This window comes from Phyllostomus hastatus, unplaced genomic scaffold (assembly GCF_019186645.2).
Source record: "Phyllostomus hastatus isolate PE091 unplaced genomic scaffold, TTU_PhHast_1.1 phas_scaffold_501, whole genome shotgun sequence".
Lineage (NCBI taxonomy): Eukaryota > Metazoa > Chordata > Mammalia > Chiroptera > Phyllostomidae > Phyllostomus > Phyllostomus hastatus.
The window spans coordinates 66,588,781-66,615,546 of NW_025334033.1; the positions used below are offsets into that span (position 1 = coordinate 66,588,781).

The 26,766-nt window shown below is 38.1% G+C and overlaps 1 protein-coding gene across 4 annotated transcripts in view; it reads left to right on the forward strand.

Moving 5' to 3' along the window:
• The window catches only part of PAPOLA (poly(A) polymerase alpha), a 61,193-nt gene that overhangs the window by 4,086 nt on the left and 30,341 nt on the right, over positions 1-26,766 (forward strand). For all 4 annotated transcript variants that reach the window (XM_045823624.1, XM_045823626.1, XM_045823625.1 and 1 more), the window contains exons 2-12: positions 10,988-11,161; positions 11,777-11,843; positions 16,113-16,194; positions 18,314-18,423; positions 18,873-18,926; positions 21,448-21,559; positions 22,235-22,324; positions 22,415-22,553; positions 24,041-24,113; positions 25,422-25,542; positions 26,511-26,595. In XM_045823624.1, coding sequence (XP_045679580.1) covers positions 10,988-11,161; positions 11,777-11,843; positions 16,113-16,194; positions 18,314-18,423; positions 18,873-18,926; positions 21,448-21,559; positions 22,235-22,324; positions 22,415-22,553; positions 24,041-24,113; positions 25,422-25,542; positions 26,511-26,595 — 1,107 coding nt within the window. The remainder of the gene's footprint in view (positions 1-10,987; positions 11,162-11,776; positions 11,844-16,112; positions 16,195-18,313; positions 18,424-18,872; positions 18,927-21,447; positions 21,560-22,234; positions 22,325-22,414; positions 22,554-24,040; positions 24,114-25,421; positions 25,543-26,510; positions 26,596-26,766) is intronic.

The following is a 26,766-nucleotide window of genomic DNA, read 5'->3' on the forward strand; positions in this document are numbered from 1 at the left end:
TTTATATTTAGAGAAAGGGAAGGGAAGGGAGAAAGAGGGGGAGAGAAACATCAATGTGTGGTTGCTTCTCACATGCCCCCAACTGGGGACCTGGCCTACAACCCATGCATGTGTATTGACTGAGAATCAAACCAGCGACCCTTTGGTTCGTAGGCCAGTGCTCAGTCCACTGAGCCACACCAGCCAGGGCTCATTTTATTTACTTTTTAGAGAGAGGGGTAGGGAGGAGATAAATATCAGTGTGTGAGAGATACATTGATCAGTTGCCTCTAGCATGCCCCCACACCTGGGGAATCTGACCTGCAACTCAGGCATATGCCCTGCCTGGGAATCAAACTGGCGACCTGGTTTTGTGGACAGGCTGGTGCACAGGCCGGTGCTCAATCCACTGAGACCAATGGACTTTAATGCAACAGAGCACAAAGGGCTTATTGATCTGGTTTTCGCTTTCATACTATAACTAACCTTACTGAAATTGCCACTTGTGGAGTTTTGATATAGTACCAAAAAGAATATCCACAAGTACTTGAAGAGGTTATTAAAATATTCTCTCCCTATTACAAAGGTAAGATGTTAAATTTTCTTCATATGTGTCTGCAAAAACATCTTATTCAAAGGGATTGAATGCAGAAGCAATTATGGGAGTTAAGCTGTCTTTGATTAACCTGAATTAAAGAAATTTGCAAAATGTAAAACAGTGCCATGCCATGTTTCTTACTGTATTTTTGTTTTGGAAAACAGTTGGGTTAAAAGAAGTTATTTCTGTTAACATGTAATGGATTTCTTGTTACTTAAATGAGTAAACATTGAAGACATTTTCTGGTTATAATTTCCAATGCAGTAAACACTGGTGGACATAATCCATGTAGAAGCTATTTCAGGTCCTCAACAAATTTTAAGAGTTATAAAAGGGTCCGAACTGCAGCTGTGTAGGAACAGCTAGCAACCGCCCCAAGCTGCTGTCTCCAGTGGTGGTGTCAGCGCAGCATCTTGGGTGGTTGTTAACCATTGTCTGGAGGCAAGGGCACATGATTTAAAGACATTTTTGTTGTCAGTGAAAAACAGTGCATTAGATAATTGCTAGGGAAGATAACTTCTGAGAGATTTGAGAGATTTTCTTAGGTTTTAGGATTTAGATATTTCGTAATGAATTGTTTGCTGAGTAATGAATTTGGTTATGGTTTTGAAATGTGGCATTTTACCTCATGCGTGCTTTCAGTTCACTCGTTCTCACGGAGAAGTTGGGAAGGGAGGTATTGGAGTTGAGTGAATTTATGAGCCTGTTTAGTCCTTTTCACCATGACTCCCAGCATCCCTTAGGCAAAAGGCTTGATAACATACAACTTTTGAAAATATTTGGTTTGAGCCCTGGCTGGGGTGGCTCAGTGGATTGAGCACCAGCCTGCCAACTGAAAGGTTGCCGATTGGATTCCCTGTCAGGGCACGAGCCTGGGTTGGGGGCATCCTCTCCCTCTCTTCCTCCCTTCCCCTCTCTCCAAAAATAAATAAAACATTAAAAAATATATTTCATTAGAACATCCCAGTCGTTGGTAACAAAGCCACCTGTAAGTTAAGACTCAGATTTTACCTTCAGTTGCATCTAGGCGAGTTTGTAAAAGCTACTTGCAGGCAAAGGGAGGCCATTTGGAATCTTAGCTGTTTCTCATTTTTTGGTGGGGTGGGAGGCGTGTCTTTTATTCTGTATGTTCAATGTTTTGAATATTCAGCATCCTCAAAGTAATTGCACAGAATCAGTTTACAGTGCGCAGAACAGCAGCATTGGAGGAGGAATTAGTTCTCCTTAAAGATGGTTGAATTGAGGCTCCAAGTAGTCACTTGTCCGAGGAATTAAGGGTGCTGAGTGGTAGATCGGGCCGTAATTCAATTCTGAGTCCCATGTTCCCTTCTCGTTCTGGGACTGTACCGTCCCCTGTGAGCCTAGCTGGGAGCCGTTTGGTCAGCTCAGTAGGAGTCTCTATATAGCTTAGGTAGAATTAGTTTTCAACATAATGTTGTGTGTGTGTGTGTGTGTGTGTGTGTGTGTGTGTGTGTGTAGAACATAGGAATGTTAAAATTGTTTTATTGGTAACTGTATGTAGTTAACAGTATACATGAAGTATAATATACTATACGACATAAGATCTTAGTATGTATTTTTAGTGACTGTTTTATTTAAAGCCATGTACAGATTTACCAGTCACAAACTCCATTTTGTGACCACTTCCTTCTGTGGGAAAGGTATTTGTTATTTCTTTTTAAAGATTTTATTTACTTTTAGAGAGAGGGGAAGAGAGGGAGAAAGAGAGGGAGAGAAACATCTGTGTGCGAGGGATACATTGGTTAGTTGCTTCCCGACCCCCCATATAGGGGGCACATGCCCTCACCAGGCACACGCCCTCACCAGGCACATGCAACCCAGGCACATGCCCTCACTAGGAATCAAACCAGCGACCCTCCTGATCACAGGCTGGCACTCAATCCACGGAGCCACACCAGCGCCAGCACCAGAATTGTCTCTAAAATTTATGTTCCCTCTATACTTTGTCTGAAAACCAGCTTCTTGCAGTTTATGGTAGTGTTTATAGTTTGGGGTTAAAAATAGAGTTCTTGTCATTTTGACCATCAGAAACATCTAAATTGCATTTCCTGGAGTTAATGTGTATAACACCATGTCTTAATATATTGACTATTCCTTTTTTGTATATTCTTATACTTCTTCAAATTCTCTATTTGCTTACCTTCATTTTCAAGTGTTCTTGGCAAATTGATGCAGAAGTGCTGTGGTTTGTCTGGTTTTGTTCTGTTGCTAGCCCTTCTGGAGAGCAGAGGGGCAGTTGGAAATGCCCGGAGGAAAAATAACCTGGCCATTGTTATAACTGAATAACACTACCCTTTTCCTGCATAATTAACCTTGAGTTTCCAAAGTGTGGGCTTGGGATTCATTGTAACTTATTCCCCTTCAGTATAAAACTATTAGTTCAACTGTGTCTGAAACTTTGCTTCTGCTTTCTAAATATTGGCTGGGTGATCCACTTGTCATACATATTTTAAGAACATAATTAGGTTCTAAATGTATTTAGTACCACTTACACAGATCATGCAGCAGGAGAATTAGCTGTCCTTAGAGTAGTTTCTTAGCAAATAAATGCATTGTCTGAGCTATATGACTGATTCTAAACTATTAGTGAAATTAAAACATGTTAAACTTACTGTGAAGTAGATTTGTACTATTTCTGCTAAGAATTAATATTTAATAATACACTCACATAGCTTAGAGAGATCCCTTATTCCTTTTCTATCCAGTGTCCTTTTTTTCTGCTTAGTCCGAATGGGCATATTACATTCAAGTTGAGGGCCTTCAAAACAGCAAATTATACTGTTGTGGATTGTTACATTGGATAAGTTGTGATTTATCTGATTGCTTGCAAGAATATCAGGCTTTCAATTTTAACCCGACTGACTAAAACTACGAAAAAATGATAAAAGTGTTTTCTTTTGCCTGGCTACATGTTTTGAGGCAGTTAGTCCTGTTAATACCATGGGCCACAGCACAGACCAGATGCCCCATATGAGAAGGTGGGGATTTATGAGTAGTAGGAGCTTTGTTTAAATTGGGATGAAAAGGCATTAAACGTTTACTGTCTGGGAGAGCACCGCGGGTGATTTGTTGTCCTTTCCCTTTGTATTACTCCGTCTGGACCCCCCTTGCCCCTCTCCCCCCCGAGTCATTTAGAGCACACGCCCGTTTCACTTCTTCCTCTTGAAGAGCACTGAGTTTTGTTTCTGCAGTGTTTATTTTAAGCTTTTACTTTGCATTTATCTGCTGTTTAAGTATCTTGAATCCCTACCAGATTTGACACTGTCACTGGGAACAGAGGCTGTCTTTGTATTCCTGATGTTAGCATTGTCTTTCGCTCGAATTTACAAGTTCAGTAAACTTCATCTTAGCTGTTTATTATACCATACTTTTTGGCAAAAAAATAAGTTAAATGAGAAAAAGGTGCTTTTAGGAGAATTGGATTCATGAAGTTTGATCACCTTGGACGCCTTAGCAGTTTCCTGAAGCAATAAATACAGCACGATGTGCTTTGTGCTGCTATTTGTCATCACAGGGCATTGCACTGAAAAATTCATTTTTAAAGTCTCATTTTATTAAACTTCCTTAATGTGTTTTGATTACCATAAACTGGGTTTTTAGCTCATAATAAAAAAAAAAACTGCTTGTTTTAAATTGAGCCTTTGGTGTCCCTTTCTGCCAGGGGATGATTTGAACCTCCTTATTATCACTACCTTAATTTAGTGGTGAATAGTAGAATTAGATTTTCAGCTTTTGTATGACATCGTCAATGTTTCTTTTTAAGAGTAATTTAACAAATTGAAACAAAAGAATTATAAAATGGAAAGTGAAAATTTCCCATCTCAGTTCTGCTTGGTGTGTTTCTGAGCACAGACAGACAGTTTTTGAAGCTACAACTCTGCATTGTGAAAGATGTATAGAGGCACTTTAGCTTCTCAACGCAGAGGTTATGATTGTAGTCAGATGCCAGGGTTCACGTCCCAGTCCAGTGCATTTAGGTAAGCCTTTCCTTCTCTCTCTAGTTCTCTTCATCTGTATAAAATGCGGAGAGTTAATGGCGTTGTTTGGAACAGGTGGGGATAATATGAAGTGCTTAACACACTGCCTGGAGTGTGTGCCAGTAAATACTAGCTATTACCATAACTACGTTCTACAGCTGTGTACCTGACATTGCGGGTATCTGTCTGCGCAACTTACATGTAGTAACTGCTTCATTTCTTTATCACGTATTACATTGTAAGAATACTCTTGTAATCAGCCAGTTCTTAAATGGATATTATGATGCTTTCCAGTTTGTTAGTGCATTGTGTACAGTGTTCCCATGTAACCTGGGATATCTTTTTTGTATGATTCTTAGAAAAATGGTCAAATTCCAGAACCTGTGAGGTCAAGAGAGCATTCATTAGCCAATATCAAGTGTGCCCCCTCTGTAGGAAATAGCCCTGGACTGACACTGCTCATTTTAAGCTTACTGTTGCTCTACAGGTGCTGGGGGCAAGTCCATATTTGGCTTGTCATCTAATCCATTGCACACTTATCCCAGAAGCGGCCAGAAATTAGGATTTTTGTGATTAGGATATTATATATTACAATATGGTTTACAATAGGCTATGTCTTACTACTTCAGGACCTTTGGTTTGAGTTCTGTGTCCTAGGATTTCTGTATGATAGATTGCTAGAAGCAAATTTGCTAGACATAAACTTTAAAAATTGATATATGGCCCTTCATGGTGTGGTTTAGTGGATTCAGTGCCAGCCTGGAAACTGAGAGGTCACCGGTTCAATTCCCAGGCACACGCCTGGGTTGCGGGCCAGGTCCCCAGTTGGGGGCTTGAGAGAGGCGACTGACGGATGGATCTCTCAGACATCAGTGTTTCTCTCCCTCTCTTTCTCCTTCCCTTCTCTCTACTAATAAATAAAATAACTAAAAAACTGATATATACATTTTAATTTTGATGAATATTGCCAAATTGCTTTTAAAAATGATGCACCAAGTGCACTTCCATTGTGATGGATCGGTGTGCTCATTTTCTTACACTGTTGCCAACATTGGAGGTTTATAATAAGTTTTTAATTTTTATCAGCTATCCATCAACTTTGTTTTTCTCCAGTCTTGCAGAAAATGGTTGCTTCCCTGGAAGCTTAACTTGCTTCCCTGATTTCTAGTGAAATTCTGTGTGTGTGTGTGTGTGTGTGTGTGTGTGTGTATGAGAGAGAGAGAGAGGGAGAGAGAAGATTGATTTAAGAACTTTATGTATTTAGAATAGAACGTTACTGTTTTGGCAGAGGTTGCATGTATTTTCCTCATTTACCATTTGCTTTACCTTTGTCCATGATGTATTTTTGCCACATAAAAGTTGGAGTATTTTTATACAGGCAAATCTGTTTTGTGTATGGCTTTTGGGATTTGTCTCTTGCTTAAATGTGGTTCTGAAAATAGTGTTCATTTCCTTTAACATTTTGAAATGTCTCTGTAATTTTTAAATGTTTTGAAATGTATTATGGCATCTGTAATTTAGATTTTACTGTATATAGCCAAAGCCATTTGAGAATTTCATACTTTCTTCACTGACTTGGAATAGTTATTAGTAATAATACATCCAAAGATTGATCATACTTTTTTGGATATATAGCTACCAAACTACAGTTCACAAATCGTAGGAACCTGCACTATTTAAGTTAGCTTTATAATTGTTGTACTCAGAGGTTCTTGATATTTCAGAGTGTACGTACTGGTTTAAGTTGGACACCTAAACTTTTGAAACAAATGCATAGCTGTAATAAGGAACCTATTGCGCTAATTTTACAAAAATGTTGCTATTCTTCTTTGTAAGTACCCAAATATCCTAATTAGAGTCAGGTCTTAGCCTATCATTGGGAAAGGACAGAGCTCTTTATGAGCATTAGTTTAAAAACTTACTGTGTTTGGAAAACTCCTTACGTCACAACGTGTCATAGTTTTTAAATTCCCAGTTTACCATGCAGCTTAGAGAAGAGTTGTAATAAATTCGCTGGTAAGTCCATGGGTCCAACTTACCGAGAATAATTTTCACTGGTGGCAGAAGTGAAACCAGAATAGAAGAGAAAACAGGCCTCTCTACTTTATCACGTTTCTGCAGAATGGAGAGTAGGAGTTCTAAATGCCATTACCAAAAGTTGTGGAGGGTTTTGAGGAAACTGTGTTTTGGGAAGATATGTTTGGGAGCAGCGTGGATGGTGGGCTGGCATCGCAAAGGAGCAGAAGGACGAAGAGGGACCAAAATGCCAGGTGTCACAGCTGGAGTACTTGAAATAGAATTGTTACATAGAGTGGTGTTAAAATTTAAAAAAGAAAGAGAAAAGAAATGGGCACGTGTCCTTTTTGAACTTTGTGATCTTTGCCCTGATGACAATAGCTTAAATGTCGTCAAGAAAATGCCCCAGGTTCTAAGAGAGAGGAGGGCTCTGAAAATTTGGTGTCCGGCAGATGTAATGCCTGCTTGAGTGTGGTTGGTAGGGTAATACTACGGGTGTAATAAGTTAGAGTTCTATTTATTTATCTTAAAGACACTATTTATCTTTAAAGGAGGGAGAAAGAGGGAGAGAAACATCATCGGTTGCCTCTCACACGCCCCCAGCTAATACGCTGGCCCTGCAGCCCAGGCGTGTGCCCTGACTGGGAACCAAACCAGCATTTGGGTTCACAGGCTGGCATTCAGCCTACTGAGCCATACCAGCCAGGGCTAATTTATAGTTTCAATTTGAACATTTCACCTAAAATGTCACATGGTGTGCTTGAGTGTGATACTGTTATGTTACAGAATTACGTGCTTATGATTTTGTAATAAAAGATTTTGTAATAAAAAAAGGGAGTGTTATTTGTGCCGGACCCTGTACTTAACACTGCGCCCTCTTACCCTTCCCTGCATACCCGCACTCTCCCTTGAAAACGGGGGTCTTTGGCAATCTTGTACGATTTCGAGAGGAAGCAAAATTTTGTGTACTCTTTGTGTAGGTATGTATATCCTCCTCTGTTCCAGAAGGTGATAAGATTTGCAAACAAGAATGTTTTAGTCACATGTTAAAAACTAGCAAGATGTTTGCATTAAAGATGGGTGAAAAGGAAAAATAAGGATAGACACATAAAGCAGAAAAGGAAATTAAGGTACAAAAATTATTCTAACAGAAATACAGTGATATTTGGGTTTTTGTGAAGTAGAGAACTTGCTGGATTCACACCAGTTTTGCTCTAAGAATTTGGGCAGTATCCTAAAGGTAAATGCAAATCGTGTTTATGAGATGCAAATAAATCAGTTGCTCAAAAGAACAAGTGTTCTTTTTTTTTTTTTAAAGATTTTATTTATTTATTTTTAGAGAGGGGGGACAGGAGGGAGGAAGGAGAAAGGGAGAAAAACACCAATGTGTGGTTGCCTCTCACTTGACCCCAACTGGCGACCTGGCCTGCAACCCAGGCATGTGCCCTGACTGGGGATTGAACCAGCGACGGTTGTTTTGCAGGCCAGCCCTCAGTCCACTGAGCCGCACCAGCCAGGGCAAGAACACGTGTTCTTGATATCAAAAACCAGAAAGTTTGAGTCACACATACTGCAATGCTACACCGTTTATTTTTTCACATTGTTTTACATAATTGTAGTTTTGTTTTTAAAATAGAGTAATGTCTGAAGAAAACTAAATACTGGTGAAAATGACTCTAGAAAGGGATAGACACGAGCAGGTGTCTAACGTGTTCAAGAATGGGAGGAAGAGTTTGCATTCTTGGGACTGGCCGCTGTCTGGCGTATGGCTCCAGGGGAGAGTCTGCAGAGGAGAACCTTTCTGGTTGCCCAGGACTGGAGTGCGTGTTTTTGTTTCGTTGGCAGCTGACTTATTTTCCTCTCATGGCTGATGTTTCTTCTTGGGACATTTTGGAAATTCAGAGCATCTGGCAGCCTGGAATTTTGTGCTGTGCCACTTTTTATAAAGTCGTTTATGTTGGGGTCACAGGTACCTTGTGTTTCTTTTGTTTGGTTGTGATTTGTTTTTATTTTATGTGTTCTTTAATCCAGGTATGTTCTGTATGTGCACTTCTATTACAGATATGTTCTACATGCATGTAGAACATGTAAGTAAACATGTCATATATGTCCTTTCTTGAACTGGATGGGACAGATGAATGTGTGTTTATCCTCAATGTGACTGCATTTTTAATAAAGTAAATAAAAACTTGTAATTTACATGTGATTTGCTTTCTCATCAGAGTGTTAATGTGGAAACTAATGTAGACATCAACATTTGTTTTTCAAATTAGAGTGAACAGATTTGATGTGAATTTAGAAATCTAAGTCTGGACCCTAATATTTTGGTAATGTAGTTGAAGTGGACAGGCTTTCCAATCCTTTTATTTTGTATCACTGAAAAAAAAAACGGAATATTTGAGAAAGAAAAAAATTGGAAATTATAAGTGAAGAATCTTAACCCCACAGAGATCTAATCCAGCTGGTAATGAATTTAAACCCGTCAGAAAGGAAAAGAATGCAGAGAAACATATTACTTGCTTAAAACGGCAACAAAAAAACCAAAAAACTGTATATAGTGTAGAGATTTATTATTTGAAGTTTAGAAAACGTGAATTCAATTTTACACTTGCCTTGAAAGCTCTCTTTGCTTGCACCATTATGTGTAGCATGAACTTTTACCCTTGTTTTCATCTCTGGCTCCACTCAAGTTAGAATTAACCTGTAAAAGTATTCATAATTCTGGGGTAGTAACGAAGAGCTATAGCCTACTTGAAGAAACTTATGAAGCAGTGAACAATGCAAAAGAATGTAATTACTCTAGGCTATGTGGTAAGGGTACTTTTTTACATTTAATACCTAATTTATCTGAAATCTATTTAAGAATACCGAGTGAAGGAACATTATGAAATGACTCGTCTGTAGGGCCACCTTTTTGATGTCATTTTTAAGGAATCTGATAATTATTTGTTGATTGATGAAAATATGTATTAACCAAGACATTGTGGATGCACTTACACGTAAGTTTAAGTTAACGTGTGTTTTAAGCACAGGAGACGCTACATAGATTGTAGAAGCAGAATATTAACGTAAGGTCTTCAGTCTTCAGGTGTGCTTAGTGCCCATGTGGACTCCCAGCTCCGAGAATTAGCTGTGCAGTCTAGATCGAAGGGGTGGGGGGAAGTGCTCTGACAGGAATTAATTGCTGCAAGAGGTAATCTGATACTTAGTAAATGTTGCTGTAAAATCTTTTAAAATTGAGACAATTTCTAACTAGATCAGGAAACATTGATTAGATGGTAGGCAGCCCATTGGCTGATCCGTAACAAGCAGTATGGGCCTCCTGGCATTCTTAGGTCTGTATTGATTATCAGAAGACAAAATACAAAACACAGCCCAGCGGTCCCAGTATAAACCAGAGCCCGGTGGGTAGGTAATGAATGCATAATGGGATTTACCTGCCTAGGATCTTGGATTTGGCATGTTAATTGCTTAAGTAAATGGATTATTGCACTTTATTTTAAAAAGAAAAATGTATTTAGAACTTAAAATAAAACTAGGGGTATGTGTAAAATAGGGGTGTGTGTGTATGTGTGTGTGAAACAAATATTCATTAAGGAACAGAATTTGGGAGAAATAACTGATCTGGGTGTTAGGTACTTCCTTTAGCCCCTGCCTGGAGCCCCTTCCTGGCTTTGTATATTTCTTGACTTAATAGTTTTTAAATAATAGTTGTGCTACTAATCTTTAAGAGTCCGTGTCCATTGAATTATAGAGTATTTCAACAAGGTGGATTAAAACATTTCAAGTGAAGTTAAAATCCTATTAGTTATAAAAAATTTGTATTTCTTTTAAAATGGAAAATTTTTAGACTGGCATCATTGTTTGAGTGTAAATCGACTAAAAATGTGCAACAAGCTTAGTGTGAGTATAGTCCCCCCACACTGGTTATGCTTATGTCATATGCCCTGTTCATTTATGAGTTTTATTCATTGTGAGTCAGTTAAGTTCCATTTGGGAAGTTTCTTGTATTGGTAAAGGAGTGTTTTTGCAGTATGTTTGTCATTGCTTTAGAAATAACAGTGTAACAGATTTTGGCTCCTGTTTGACAAGTAAAACTTCTCAGTTTACTTCTGTTCTAGATTGCATTTTCCCCAGCAGTATATTTGATCTGGATTCTTACTTACAGTTTCAGATACTTAGGTAGTGACAAAGTTAAACTCCTTGGAGTGGAAGGAGAAATAACAATGTTTTCATTCGGTCACTTGCTTTTGGTTGCTTTTATTGTAAGACAGAATGTCAGCCAGCTATGTTTAGAAATAAAAAGTGCTTTGTAAAGCACTTTTTCTAGTCATACCGATTTGTTTCAAAATTGCAGACATTTTTTGGTAGTAATTTTATCCAATTCCATTTGCAGTCCGGTTACAACGCAGGGATCACAACAAACACAGCCGCCGCAGAAGCACTATGGCATCACCTCTCCTATCAGCTTAGCAGCCCCCAAGGAGACTGACTGCCTGCTGACACAGAAACTCATCGAGACTCTGAAGCCCTTCGGGGTTTTTGAAGAGGAAGAGGAGCTGCAGCGCAGGTAAATACATAAAAATTTGTAATTTCTTACTAATGTAACAAACTAATGTTACGGCATCCTTGACTTAGAAAGTCAGGATTATTCTCCCAAATATGTCTGTTTCAGACAAGAGTGATACTTAGAACTTTTTTTACATAGAGTCTCATTCCTTTAATTTTGATTTCTGATGCTTTTGGTTCTTATAGTACAGAATTGTCAGGAGAAAGAGGACTGCCTCACCCAGTGTAGTGGTGCCTACATATAGCTACCTGCTGTGTGCTTTCGTTCTGGTACCTTACAGACTGTTTAAGATGGAGGGAGCCACCTGTGGAAAACGTATCTGTCATCCATCTATCTATCTACCTATCAGTCTATCAATCAATCAATCAAAGACCCGAAGGGAGGGAGAAAGAGAGGGAAACATCAGTGTGTGGTTGCCTCTCTCACACCCCCTACTGGGGACCTGGCCTGCAGCCCAGGCCTGTGCCCTGACTGGGAACCAAATTAGTGGCCCTTTGGTTGGCAGGCCAGCCCTCAGCCCACTGAGCCACACTGGCCGGGACAATTTATACATTTTAATAAGTAATGATTTGGAATAACAAACAACTTGATGATTGACATTTTCTCTATCAACAGGATTTTAATTTTGGGAAAATTAAATAACCTGGTAAAAGAGTGGATACGAGAAATCAGTGAAAGCAAGGTAAGGTGACTTATTTGTATATAAAATAATTTGCCAGCTGAATATAACAGTTGTCTTATGTAACCTGTTCTTGTTTGAATGGATTTAAAGTCTTAATAATAATTTATAGGGTGGGGCAAAAAGTTTTACAGTTCATAAGGAAAATACAATAATTAAATAAATAATACAAGAATAAACTGTTTCCGTGAAACAGTTTCTTTTTGTATTATTATTTATTACCTGTTGTAATTTCCATACTGTAAACTTACAGTATGGAAACTTACTTTTGCCCTCACCCTGGATATTTTGTTTCTAGTTATTTTGAAAACAGGACAGTCTAAACTGACCTCAGTGATTTTTTGTTTTTAATGTAAGTACTTTTGGTTGCATCATTTCAAAGCTGAAATTCAGTAGTTATTTGTATACTTTACTGAAATAGCAGATATTCTCCAGGAAAGGTGCTTTTTAAATGTCTATTAAATATTTGAAAATCTGGTTACCTTTTAAGGAATCCTGCAACAATGAGCATTTTTTAGGTTTTCAGGTATTAGACTGAAACTGTGAATATTTAGTTTCTTATAACATTTTTGAGTTTCTAATACTTAATTATGAAAAATCATACACACAACTGATGAATCTATGATTAGGTTTCTGGTAAAGAAATGAGTTCTTAGAATCATGTGTGAAATTCATTTGACTCATTAAAAAAAAAATAGCCCTAAATAGTGATAGTTTCCACTACCACTTTTTCGGGGTGGTACCAAATGCATATTTATTTACTCTCTAATACAGCTGAAAAATTGATGGAAAGTACCAAGGTAGAAGAAAACCTGAGAGAGGATATCACCGTAGAAGAAAAGTTAGTCTTTTGGTTTTAGTCGAATTTATAATTTTTCCCCCCTTAAAAGTGTGTTTGTATTTCAAGTAGCTGACTAAAACTTTAGCAGTAGAATATTCTAAATTGGAGTTCCCTGAATTACCTATTCCTCATTAATGGAGTTGGTAACAATGAGATTTTGGAAAGGAAGTTCTTTTGAGCCAAGCTAAAGATGTCCAAGTTTAAGTATATTTTTAGTCATTTATTGAACTTAGTGTTTCCTTAACCTTGTGTGGAAAACTTTGCTTTGTTTTAATGGCTTTTTCTTGGACATTTAGTTTGAGTTTAAAATTGTAGTCAGCTAGACAAGGTTAGAACTAAAATTTATTTGATGCGAAACGAGTATTGTCTCATTGATAGTTTTGTTTCAGGTACTTGAGTGCCTAGTAAGTTTCCTTCCCCAGTAATGCTTTTTATTTTTTTATTTAATTTTTTTGTCTTTCATTTATTTTTTTATCTTATACTTGACACTCGATATTATATTAGTTTCAGGTATACAGCAGAGTAGTTAGACATTTATTTAAGTTATGAAGTGATTCCCCCTGAAAAGTCTAGTAACGCCTGGCACCATCCATAACTACCCCAATACCGTTGCCTGTATTCCCTCTGCTGCACTTGAAATCCCCACAACTGGTTTGGTAACGGGCGGTTTGTACTTGGTAATCCCTCCCACCATTTCTCCGCTCCCTCAACACCCATCCCACCTGGTGACCATTGGGATATTCTCTGTATTTATGGGTTTGTTTCTGTGTTGTTTGTTTTTTATTTCACTTAGCATGATATCCTCTGGGTCCATCCACGTGGTTGCAAATGGCAAGAGGTTTTTTGGTTTTTGGTTTTTTTTTAACGGCTGATTAATATTCTGTTGTATATATTACCACATCTTTGTCCATTTGTGCGTTAGTGGACTCTTGTTGCTTCCATATCTTGGCTGTTGTAAATAGCGCTGCAGTGAACATAGGGGTGCACATATATTTTCGAATGAGTGTTTTGGATTTCTTTGGATAAATACTCAGAAGTAGGGTTGGTGGGTCATGGGGTAGTTCTGTTTTTAATTTTTTGAGGCACCTGCATACTGTGTTCTGTATCGGCTGCAGCAGTTTGCGTCCCCCCAGCAGTGCAGGGGGCTCCCTGTTCTCCACGCCCACGCCCTCGCCCTCGCCTACTCTGGTTTGCCGGTTTGTGCGAAGACAGGTGTGAGCTGATACCTCGGTGTGGCTTTAACTTGCATTCCCCTGGTGGTTAGTGATGTCGAGCATCTTTTCGTGTCTCTGTTGGCCTTCTCTATGCCCTTTTTGGAGAAGTATCTATTCAGATCATATGTCCATTTTTTAATCAGATTGTTTGGGGTTTTTTGGTGTTAAATAGTGTGAGTTCCTGGTATATTTTGGATCTTAACCCTTTATCAGAGGGATCATTGGTGAGTGTCTTCTCCATTTCAGTGGGTTGTCTTTTTGTTTTGTTGATAGTTTTCTTTGCTGTGCAAAAACTTTTTAGTTTGTTGTAGTCCCATTTGCTTATTATTTCTTAGTTTTCATTTCCTGAGAAGACCTACCCCCCGAAATTGCTAAAAGGAATGGCAAAGAAATTACGGCCTGTTTTCTTCTCGGAGTTTTGTGCTTTCAGGTCTTACATGTAAGTCTTCAGTCCGTTTGGAGTTTATTTTAGTGTATGGTATAGGAAAGCGACCCGGCTTCGTTTTGTTGTTGTTGCTGCATGCACCTGTCCGGTTTGCTCAGCTCCTTTTACCGCAGAGATTCTTTTCACCCCATTGTGTATTCCGGCCTTCTTTGTCGTAGTTTATTTGGGGTCTTTTGTGGTTTCTGACCTTGACTACTTCTAACAAATGTAATATTATACTTATAGATTGTCTTTTCTGTAAGTGATGGTTAAATATGTTTTTAAAACACAGGAAGTCCATGAATCTTTACAATTTATTTTTAGAGTTTTTGAAATTGAATCATTGATGCCATTTTTTCAGGGCAAAGGGAAAAGTGGTCTGCTCTGGTACTGAATAAGACTTGACTGTCGAGTATTAGGTGGTAAAAAGAAATGACTGACTTAGCACACGTTGAAATTATTTTTTGTTTGGGCAGACATCATCCTTATCAACAAGGACAGTAAGTACTCACTGTGGAATGCTAGTGCCAGGGTCAGGAAGATGTATTAAATGCTTTCCCTTCTCCTGATTTCTGGGTTTCTTCTCTAAAAAACCATCAGTAAGTTTAGTACTGCTCAGAATCATTCTACCAAAGTCTTTTGGAAATCTAAGAATAAACCATTGTGTAGCATTACTGGCCTCAAAGTACAGTGACTTTCGATATGGGAAAATTATACTCTAATGCAGCGATAGTCAACCTTCACCTCATGGTATACGTAAACTAATTACTAAAATTCTGTGGCACACCAAAAAATATTTTTTGTTGATCTGATAAGAAATAGATATAATTCTGATTGATTTACAAAAAATAATAATAGTAATTACCTACCCTTTTTGCTCAAAAGTGACTTTCTAAAAAATCAGGTGCCTATACTTGTATATAAAGATTTCTGGTACCAAGAATTAACCAATCAGACGCAACCTTATTATGTCATGTGACCAGTAAGATGCAACTCTGTTATGGTTCAAGACAGAACATTCATACTGGACAGCTATCATGTTAGCTGCTCTCATTTTTTTTTAAGATTTTATTTATTTACTTTTAGAGAGGAAGGGAGAGAGAAAGAGAGGGAGAGAAACATCAGTGTGTGGCTGCCTCCCACGTGACCCCCACTGGGGACCCGGCCTGCAACCTAGGCATGTGCCCCGACCGGGAACCGAACCAGCAACCCTTTGATTCGCAACCCGCACTCAATCCACTGAGCTACACCAGCCAGGGCATATGTTTTAATTTGACTATATAAGGGAAAAGGGATCAGTGCTCATGACTAAGTAGCCAGGTACTGCATGTTTTAAAAATCCTTGTGGCACACTGGTTGAGAATTGCTGCCTAAAGGTAGGTACCGTTGGCTATTTGGCATAATCATTGAATATAATATAATTTTTAAGCAATTAGAATATGTTTTGTTAAATTGTAACATTCATAATTTATGCAGCCTCTTCGCCATGTAAAAAATCTCTGAATCATTGCTCCTGTGTAATCACGTGATCTCTACTATAGTCTTCTTTAGAGCAGTTTCCAGAACTGGCAAAATTCTAAAAAAGTAAGGGTCTTTACTAAGGAACACGTGTTAGAAGTTGAAAATTGCATGAATTTCAAATTAGATTGATGTATGAAGGCCAGTATTTTGTGGAGCTCTGTATAAATTTGCACTGAAATCTTACTTGGGTTTTTAAAATGTACAGTGTTACTTGAAATAATTTTCTTTGTGCTCCACTGGGAAAACAACCATTTTCTCATTTGTTTTAACAGAATCTTCCACAATCTGTAATTGAAAATGTTGGAGGAAAAATTTTTACATTTGGATCTTACAGATTAGGAGTACACACAAAAGGTAAATATTGTTGTAATTATTTTGAGAAGGAATACTTTTTTATTTCTTAAAAGCGTTAATGGTGTATCCATCTCAGTCGCTTATAGTGTATCATACAGCTTAAATTTGCATTAGAGAGAGTCGTTTAAGGAACCCGAATTTGGTAAGGAGGAAGGAACAAACTGATGCCTTCCAGATCTGTGCTGTCTAATGCTCCTGTAAGTGGAATTTAAAATGCAGTCCCTCAGTGGAAGCAGCCACACTTGCAGTGCTGGGCAGCCGCCAGTGGCTGGCCGGCCAGTGGCTGCCGGACTGGGTAGGACAACGTTTTTCCCAGGAGAAGGTCCTGCTGAGCGGCGCAGGTGTCCCTGTGCCACTCCCTCCGCCTGCGGACTGTTCATCTGGGGATCGGACAGAGACGAAGGAGAGCTTTCAGAAGACACGTGTGGGTTTCCTTTTCCCCATACTTTTACTATAGTTGCAAAATGCAGTTAAGTAAAATAAAAAATACGTTTGCAGTCATTGATTGACTTTCACTATTTTCTTGACACTTGTAGTTTTTCCTCTGCAGATAAGTGCACAGTAAAAATGTTCTCATGGCAGAGAGCATTTATTGGGCTTTTTATTTGACTGAGCACAGACGTAACACTTTCTTCGGTGTTCACTACCAAGCTTGTTCCTCAGTACTCCTACTCGCATGTAACCCATAGGGAGCTGAGACTTACAGAGGCAGTGGAGCTGGAACAGTTTCAACCCGTCATCTGGGCAGTTCGAGGGTTCTTCTTGGGCATTCTGAAGCTGTACTTTTCAGCCATTAACCACTGGCCTCTGTGTTAAAAGCTGCCTGTCAATGTATATGAGGTCTGTCTGGAAGAAGCTCGGCCAGTGTTACTATAATGAAAATGACTTGCACGACATCCATGAAACCTGGCAGCCAAGGCGAGCGGACTGGAATGCGCACGTGTGCACAGTGGCACCTTCACTGTACTAGTCATTGGGGGTGGTAGACACCGTTGAGTGAGCATGTGTACTGTGTGGCCGTCACATTCAAGATGACTGAGTAGAGCAACAAATCTGCATCGGATTTTGCATTAAGCCTAAACATTCCTCTGTGGAAACTCTTCGGATGATTCAGAAGGCTGCAGCTATGGGCAACTGGTGATTGGCACCTTCATCACGACAATGCACCTGCTCATGCATCATGTCTTGTGCTGAGTTTTTTTGACGAAACATGTAATCACCAGGTGACTCAGCTCCCCTACAGCCTAGATTTGGTGCCCTGTGACTCCTGGCTTTTCCCAAAACTAAAATCACCTTTGAAGGGGAAGAGATTTCAGACCATCGATGAGATTGAGGAAAATACAATGGGAAGCTGATGGTGACTGGGAGAACCGTGGAGGTCCCAGGTGCCTCCTTTGGAGGAGACTGAGGAGTCATTGCCCTGTGTGGAATGTTTCTTGTATCCTGTTCTCTTCTTTAGTAAATGGCTCTGGTTTTCATAGCACCTGGCTGGGTACCTTCTGGGCAGACTTCTGTGTATTCTCTTCGGTCTGGCATCCTTCCCTCTCCACACCTCCCACTACTTGGTGCCAGTAGTGCTCTGTGCGTTCTTCTGCATCACGAAAGTGCTAAATAACAGCCTTCCTGACAGTGTCTCGGCTGCTGACTTTGAGGAAAATGACTCCGTTGACCTGATGCCACATTTATCCCATTTATCCCCATTTACGATCCCAATTACAGTCAGTTACTGATTGTAATCACCTCTCTCGTGTTCTCCCTACATACTCAGTGCTGGCCTCCTATCAAGCATGACATTAATAACAAATACCTTGCTGTGGTCTGCCTTACTGGATTCTTGTCAATGGTCCTTCTTGATGGTTACCCCATAGGTCCCATTTCGGGGCTAGCTGCAAGCCTAAAGGCACCAGTCACACAGTATAGAAGACAGCTATTTCTTTGTTTTACTGGTGAACATGTGTGTATGACCAGTAAGTTTTTGTTTTTTAAGGGGAGGGTTGAATTTTTAGAGGCTCACCAGTATAATGTTAACAGAGTCTCAACGTCAGATACTTTACAGTAAGATGCAAAATAATTTTCATGAAATAGTAATTAATGCTTGATGGGCTTAATCTTTTTTTAGGTGCCGATATTGATGCTTTGTGTGTTGCACCAAGACATGTTGATCGAAGTGACTTTTTCACCTCATTCTATGATAAGTTGAAATTACAGGAAGAAGTAAAAGATTTAAGAGTGCGTAAATGTTCGGGGGATTTATAAAAATTAGTTTAGTCAATTGAGTGAATTTTATGGTATAGCCATCATTTTTTGAACTCTTAAAAAATTTGCCATACCTTTTTAATTGCTTACCCTGTATGTTTGCATTTTGATTCTTTACATTAAGCTTGAAATCATAAATCTAATTTTGTGTACAAAGTAGAAAATGAGGCACACAAAATAAGTGTTGTGCATCTTGGCCATGATCACATACCTGAGTTGCAGAAATCAAAGATTTGAACATAGGTTTGTCTAATTCAAGAGCCTGGTGTGTTAAGGCTAGTTGCTGAGAACCTAGTCTGTGTCAGGTATTATGCTAAATTATATTTAAACAATTTCAAGTATTACAGTCATTTAAAAGCACTAAAATTAGTATAGGTCTAATGTAGTTTCAGAGACATTGAACTTGTTTGATTTTCTTACAGGCTGTTGAAGAGGCATTTGTGCCAGTTATCAAACTGTGTTTTGATGGGATAGAGGTAAGGTGAAGTTCAGAGGGACAGTTTTTGCTGTGTGGAATTTTAATCTGTGTAGGTTAAAAACTTATTTTAAAGTTATGTAATTGATGAATTGGTGTGACATTAATAAGAATTAAGTTTTTAATGGAAGTGACTGCTTGTTCTGTGTACAATACTGTTTTTAATCTTTTAAAAGAGTGTAGTGAAATTAGGAGCTACACTATAGACACATGCCCTGGCTGTGTGGCTCAGTAAATTGAGTGCAGGCCTGCGGACCAAAGGGTCGCCAGTTTGTTTCTCAGTCTAAGGCACACATGCTTGGGTTGCAGGCCAGGTCCCCAGTAGGGGGCGTGCGAGAGGCATCTACACACTGATGTTTCTCTCCTTTTCTCCCTCTCTCCTTTTCCCTCTCTAACAATAAATACATAAAAAACCTTTAAAAATAAATATAGACAAATAATGAAACTCACAATGAAATGCTGCTATAAAACAGTTTACTTGGCAGTTTTTCCACATGCAAATTTTGTATAATTTTAAGTCTCATTAAGACAGTACAATATATTTTTGCAAATAGAATTTTGCCTTGACTTCATTTAAATAAAATATTTAAAGGAGTTGAGAGAAAACTGTGTGGCATTATGCATGCTGAACTACTTTCTTACAGGGCCTACAGGGGAGAACGTACGAACACCCAGATCTTGAGGTGCTGTGCGTCTCCTTTCGCCTCTTCCAGCGTGTGTGAGAGAGCAGTGGGGACAAAGCTGCCGCTGAAGCAGCTGCGTTGACTACTTTCCGCACACGTAGAGGGGCTGGGAGGCTGCCGATGGTGATAGTGAAGACCATAACGTTTTAGAGTTGAAGAATAAATACTCCATTGTTTTGCAAAAAAGTTTTTTTTTTAATTTAAGATTTTATTTGTTCATTTTTAGAGAGAGAGGGAGGGAGGGAGAAAGAGAGGGAGAGAAACATCGACAGGAGAGAGAAACATTGATGGGTTGACTCTCACATGTGTCCCACCGGGGACCAAACCCACCACCTGTGCTCTGGCTGGGAATTGAACCGGTGACCTTTCACTTTGTGGGACGGCACCCAGCCAACTAAACCACACCAGTGAGGGCAAAAGGTGTTTTCTGTAATTGCTGCCAACCTTTCTAAATGGACATAAAATGGCACATTAAGTGAAGAGTTACCAAGTCAAAGCAGTTTCGATTTACTGTCAGTGTTAAAGTGAATATAAAACGATCTGTAAGGCGATGGCCCATTTCTCAAAAAGAACGTCACCGACAAAGGGAGAATCTTCGTGGGAAAGCCAGCTCAGTTGTGTAAACTTTTCAGGATGGAGGTGGAAGTCAGATGGTTACTTGAAATGTTTAATGTGTTTTCTATGTATACATCCTAAATAAAATACTACTATTTTAGGGAACATATTTCATTCTGTGAATTTTTTTTGTTTTTAAATGTCAGTGTCATCACTGAGTTGCTTTATGAGTTAATATTTTTGTGAGCATATAATTTTTCTGTCTAAATTAGGGCTTTGGAATCTGTTTAATTGGAAAACTCATGCTGTACCACAAGTACTATTTGTTTACAGTTTTTTTCTCTACTGTAGGTACATATGAATAATTTTTCACAATAAGCTCTTAAAATATTTGTTTTTAAAGTGATTTTATAAAAGGCTTGTTCAGCAGCAAAGTTTCGAAGTATGAAATCATACCTTCAGGAGTAATTGACAAATTTTTGCTGTTTCTTTGAACACCCCATCTTTTCCTGAAGATCCTTGCACTCTATAAACCTTCAAAGTCAGCCACGGCCTGATTTTGTTTTCTTAGTCAAAACTAAGTTGGAGAAACTTACTGTAATAGCATAGATACGTAACTTCTTAGGTAAGGAGCTTCTTTTTTTTACTAAAAGGTATATTTGGGCTAAATACAAGGATATGACATTATAATTATACACCTTATAGTATGAAATCATTTTACAGTTCATAGGGAGAACTAAGGGAAGTTACCTAGTATATGAATTTAGCAAATTAAGTAAATCCAGTTACATGCATTTAATAAACTTAGTAAATCAAACTTAGTAATTATGATTAAAATGACAAGTAGGTTGTTTCATATTATTATGTTTTAACATCTGATTAAAATAGTTATGCAATGATTTAGTAGTGTTTGGACTTTTGGAAGCATTGCCATGTTTGTAATGGAGGAGAAGATCCTGTCTTTAAGGAGTGCTGGTTTTTTGTTTTTTTTTTTCATTTTAATACGTAATTTATTTATTTTAGAGAGAGGGGAAGGGAGGGAGAAAGGGAGAGAAACACCAGTGTGTGGTTGCCTCTCGCGTGCCCCCAGCTGGGGGGACCTGGCCCGAGGTCCAGGCATGTGCCCCGACAGGAGTTTGAACTGGCGACCCTTTGGTTCGTAGGCTGTCACGCAGTCCGCTGAGCCACACCGGCCAGGGCCAGGAATACTGTTTTCTTTTTTGAAAAAAATGCTTTAAAAATAGTTCAGCAGATACAGAATGTTAAGTTTTGTTTTTGTTTTAGATTGATATTTTATTTGCAAGATTAGCACTGCAGACTATTCCAGAAGACTTGGACTTACGAGATGACAGTCTGCTTAAAAATTTAGATATACGATGCATAAGAAGTCTTAACGGTATGTCAGAACCTACTTCCTCTTGCATATTAGCAGTTTTTGTCAAATGTGAAACAGTTTTAAACTCCCGTTTTATAACGAAGCCTTTTATAGCCATATTGTCTGTCTATAGTGATTCAAATTAAATGTGCTTTACTTAATAGTTAGACACTAGAGGCTATTTGATAGTATGTTTTACTCATCTTGCTCTTTTTAAAAACTTCCTCAAATATTGAAAGATGTCTGATACTGGTACTCTGCTGGCCATGACCTGGGTCTCTGTGTAACCCTGATTCATTTTGACCTGCTGTCCTTCGTAATGTTTCCACCTGTTGTGTTCGAAAGGATTGCCTTTGAACACTCTTAGCATTGCTCGTTACCTTGCTCTTGCAGAATAGTTCTTGGAAATTTAAGTGTATCAAGCCATCCTTGTTATATTTGGCCTGGGAGGAAGAAGTTTTAGTTATGGATTGGAAGTTTGAAACCAGGCAGAATTACAGTTCAGATTTTTTGGTTGAGGATAATGTTTGTGATAAGAGATCAAAATTTTAGATTGTCTCTTTATTAAATTAATATTACAGATTGTACCAAATAAGTTACTTTAGAATTTGACATTAATCTGAGAAAATTAAAAGAAATATTATCATTAAATTTTTTGATGATTTAATGTTTTGTTTTTTCACTCCTATTAATCAGGTTGCAGGGTAACCGATGAAATTTTACACCTAGTACCAAACATTGACAACTTCAGGTTAACTCTGAGAGCTATCAAACTGTGGGCCAAACGTGAGTTCAGAATTTGTTGGCTAGCTTATTAAAAATATTTAAGCTTTGGTTCAGCACTAACTTTTCTTTTTGCTTTTCCCTTACCAACAGGCCACAACATCTATTCCAATATATTAGGTTTCCTCGGTGGTGTTTCCTGGGCTATGCTAGTAGCAAGAACTTGCCAGCTTTATCCAAATGCAATAGCGTCAACTCTTGTACATAAATTTTTCTTGGTATTTTCTAAATGGTATGTGTTTAGATTATATTAAAATAAAATTGATTGTAGACACTGAAGTTTAGTCTTATTTCTATGACATTTCTGCAGCTGATTTCAGATTCAAATTTTAGTTCATGATGTAGCCATTTAGGCAGTCCAGGGGGGGCAGATCGTGTTGTATATAAAATGGTAAACTTAATTACATTCCGTTTCCCTCGCTTTCCCAGGATAGTAAGGGAGTTGCTATTTGTACTTCCATGCATAAACTTACCCTCTAAATAAACTCTGAATTTTAGTTGTAAAATCTGTAAAATCCAATGAATTGATAGGCTAGAATATTAGTTACTTTGGACACTACCATTTACTCTTTGAATTCTTCTAAATCTATAGGCCCTTAGCTTCTTGTGATTTTTCTTTTTGCTTTTAGCTGCCCGTTCGTCTTTGATAAAATATTAAGATACAAACCATGTATAAAAAGCTTTTAAGAATAACTGTTAGGTGCTTGGAAAAAAGCAGTTGAGCATCCCTTTGAGATTAGTCATTAACCCTGCAGGAATTTTTTTATAGTTCCCTCCTCTCAGCATGTTCACATTTATCAATCATTATTTCTTTTAAGAAAAGTAAGATAAAAGGTTATTGTCATATTATAGTAGTTGTTTTGGCCCCAAAGCTTAGGGTTCTTGATTTTAATCACATTGATTTTAGAGATTTGTCTTCCTCCCCATTCCAGCCAACTCCTGTATCTTCTCCCTCTGAAAAAAGTCTTGTGTAGTTATTTTATAAAAGTCAGAGTTTTTGGATACAGTTGATAATGTAGACCTATGCAAAATTAACACACATTCTGTTGTTTACCGAGTTATAGTACTTAATCATACATAATCAGGCCTGATGAGAATAACTAAAGCATGTCAGAATTTTTCTTAGCTGATACACATACACAGCAGATACTGTTTTTAAGAACTTAACCTTGATATCATGGATAGCGCATGTTCCCCAGTTTTTAATTCCTTCTGCAAAGGACTGCGGTAGCTAATTCATAGGGTGCATCTTGAAAATACCATGTTCACGCCACAGTTTTGTTGCACATGCTTACAACCTCTATGTCATGAGATAGAGAAAAATTTTCCTAGTCAGTGTTTATAATTATTTATACTTTGCCTATAATGAGTTTACTTTTTCATTCTCATTTGTCTTTGGATGGAGCTAGTACAAAGACAGGATGTTTGCCTTTCAAGAGGGAGTTGTCCTGTTTGAGGTTGAGGAGAACATATCAATGTTTTAGGGTAGTTCTTTGAGAGGCAGAGAAGATGTTTGACTTTGGTCTGAGAAAGCTACCATAATTTCATAGAGGAACAAGTATCATCTCAAGTAGTCTAACATCAACAGGCATAAAAGATTCTTTACCAAGAGGGCAAAATGAATACAGGAGGGTCACATTCACAATGCTGTATGTTTAAAAAAATACGTTTAGATGGTAATATCCAAGTCTTATCAAGTGCTACAATCTTTTCAAACAGGGAATGGCCAAATCCAGTGCTATTGAAACAGCCTGAAGAATGCAATCTTAATTTGCCTGTATGGGACCCAAGGGTTAGTGTATTATTTTTTCCCCTACAAATTCACACTGTGCAATAACAAGTAAAAATCATCTGCATAAACTTCAGGGAGACTTTCCATCCTTCTACATATGAGTGGACATGTTCGTATTACACTTTTTTTTAGATAACCTCAAATATAATTGTCCTCTGATGTGAGAAGCATAATTATGTACCCTGTAAACTACATTTAATTGTACATAGTTTATAATATCAAGTGACAATATTCACTGACAATTTATATAGAACTACCTTGTAAGTCAAAGTTGTGTGGGCATTTGTGCTTAAAAAAAAATAAAAGGATACTAAAAATTCCTGTATTTTTTTATTTGATCTAAATATTCTGTTAAAATTGGGTTGTATAGGAAAACTGTTGCTTAATGTTTACCTGTGACAGATACTTTCTAAGCAATATCACTTTACTATGATATAATGATAAAAATTGGTTTGAGTATTTCAGATTACAAAAACACAATTGGGCTAAAGAAGAACTTCCATTCTGCTTCTTGGGAAGTTAGGATCTTTACTGCTTACTCAGTTTAAATGTTAACAACATACACTTTATTAATTGGTAAAATATTTAGATTTGAATAAGGATTTGTAGGTTTATAAAATTCTATTTATCTACATTGTTTTGCTATCTTATTACAATATCAAAAATATTGTCAGTTTTAAGTTCTGTTAATTACATCAAGCCATGTATTTAAGTTTTCCAAATCCCAGGGCATTTTTGGAGGGATGTGAGTTTACAGTTGTCTTCATGGAAATATACCACTTACACTTAGTATACAGATTAAGATGAGCAGTACTAAGTCATTTCATTATCTCTTAAAATGATACCAACATAGATAATGTAGTTTCACCATGTAAATTAAGCTTAGTCTTTATAAGTTGAGGGTATATTAAAACTTAAGTTCTCATCTTGTTTAAAGTTTGTTTTACACAGAGTATTGGAGTATGACACTCTCAAATGCGTGCGCACCCCCGTGTCTCCTGTGGAGAACAGGAGAGCTGACGCCGCCCGCTGCCCATGCGGAGCCCCTTGTGCCCGACAGGCACTGTCTCTAGTGGGGACGCCACAGTGGTCGTGTCCGAACGGTTGAGGCAGACCGTTCGGCCGGACCAAATCCCGATTCTGTAAAGGATTCCTTAAAATCAGTGTCTCCTTACATGGTTTTCTTTCTCAACTCCAGCTATGAATGAAATAAAATTTAATCATTGGTTCAGTTTTAGAAGGGGTAAAAAGTCCGAGTATCTGTTGCATATGTACTTGAAGAAACTGATTGGCTGTTGTTGTATGTAGGTAAACCCCAGTGATAGGTACCATCTTATGCCTATAATTACACCAGCATACCCACAGCAGAACTCCACGTACAATGTGTCCGTTTCAACACGGATGGTCATGGTTGAGGAGTTTAAACAAGGTAAGTGGCCATCCTTCTGCTCTCCTTTATGCACAGAGGGTTTGTGTAGCTGTCGTAGGCCCAGCAGGCGGGGCCGCAGTGTAAATGGAAGAAGGCGTTCACTGAGGTGGATTGTAGTGTTTCTGTTCATTGATTACCATATAGATTTCATGAATTGACTTGAAAAACTTAGTTAAATTCCCTCTAGGCGATTTATTTTTTATTATATTTTGTAAGATTAAGCAATATTTAAAGCCATATTCTTAGCAGGGCCTTTAGCGGCTGGTTTAGTGCCATACTATTGCCACGTAAAGGTTTAAATGCTATTGTAGTTTGTCTCCACCGGTGACACGATGTGTATTTTAGCAGGCTGTATTGGAAAGAGCTTTGGGCGGGATTGGGTCCAAACTACCTATTTTGGAAAAACCTCTAGAGGTTTCTGAATCCCAGTAGCCCTGTTAATTTGAGGGAAGAGCTGTTGCCGAACAGTTTTTGAGGGAAGTTACTGGAACAGGATTTTTTGATTTGGCCATCTGTCTGGGCCATGGAATCTACTGTACAGCAACCAGCTTCAGACTCAGAAAGTGTAAATTTCTTTAGTCTAAACAGGCTCTTCATGGGAAGATGTTGCTATCCGTTTAGAATCAGCAGGAAGCATGTTTCTATAAAAAGACAAGACAAAAAGCTTTTGGAAAAAATGTCTTGGGTAACTACGGTGCTTCAGTTTTTGAGGAGAGTCGTCCTGTGAGCATGGCATTTTAGAAATAATGGTAAATTACCAGGCACCTGGCTCTCAAAAAATTCTGTAGGTTTTTTGAAAAGTATATGTATGTAAGAATCTTGATTATGCTCTAAAGTCATAGACTAAAATTGCTTTTCGTTAAAATTATTTTAGGGTTATAGTGAACGCATGTGGTATGTTTAAGATCTTTAAAATTCCAGATTGTTAGACTGAACCATGCAAACATTTTAATATGTTTTTAATTTAGGTCTTGCTATCACAGATGAAATTTTGCTGAGTAAGGGAGAGTGGTCCAAACTTTTTGAAGCTCCAAACTTCTTTCAGAAGTACAAGTATGTATTTTAAGGCATGTCGGACATGTTGCTTTCTTAAGTGGTGGTTGCGTATGTGAAATCTCTTCTTGCTAGACTAACGGGATTTTGAATTTTTCCTTTAAACGTCTTCTTAGAACTTTTCTTGTCACCAAAGAGTGTACTGTTTTCAGTTAAACCCTTTATTTTTTT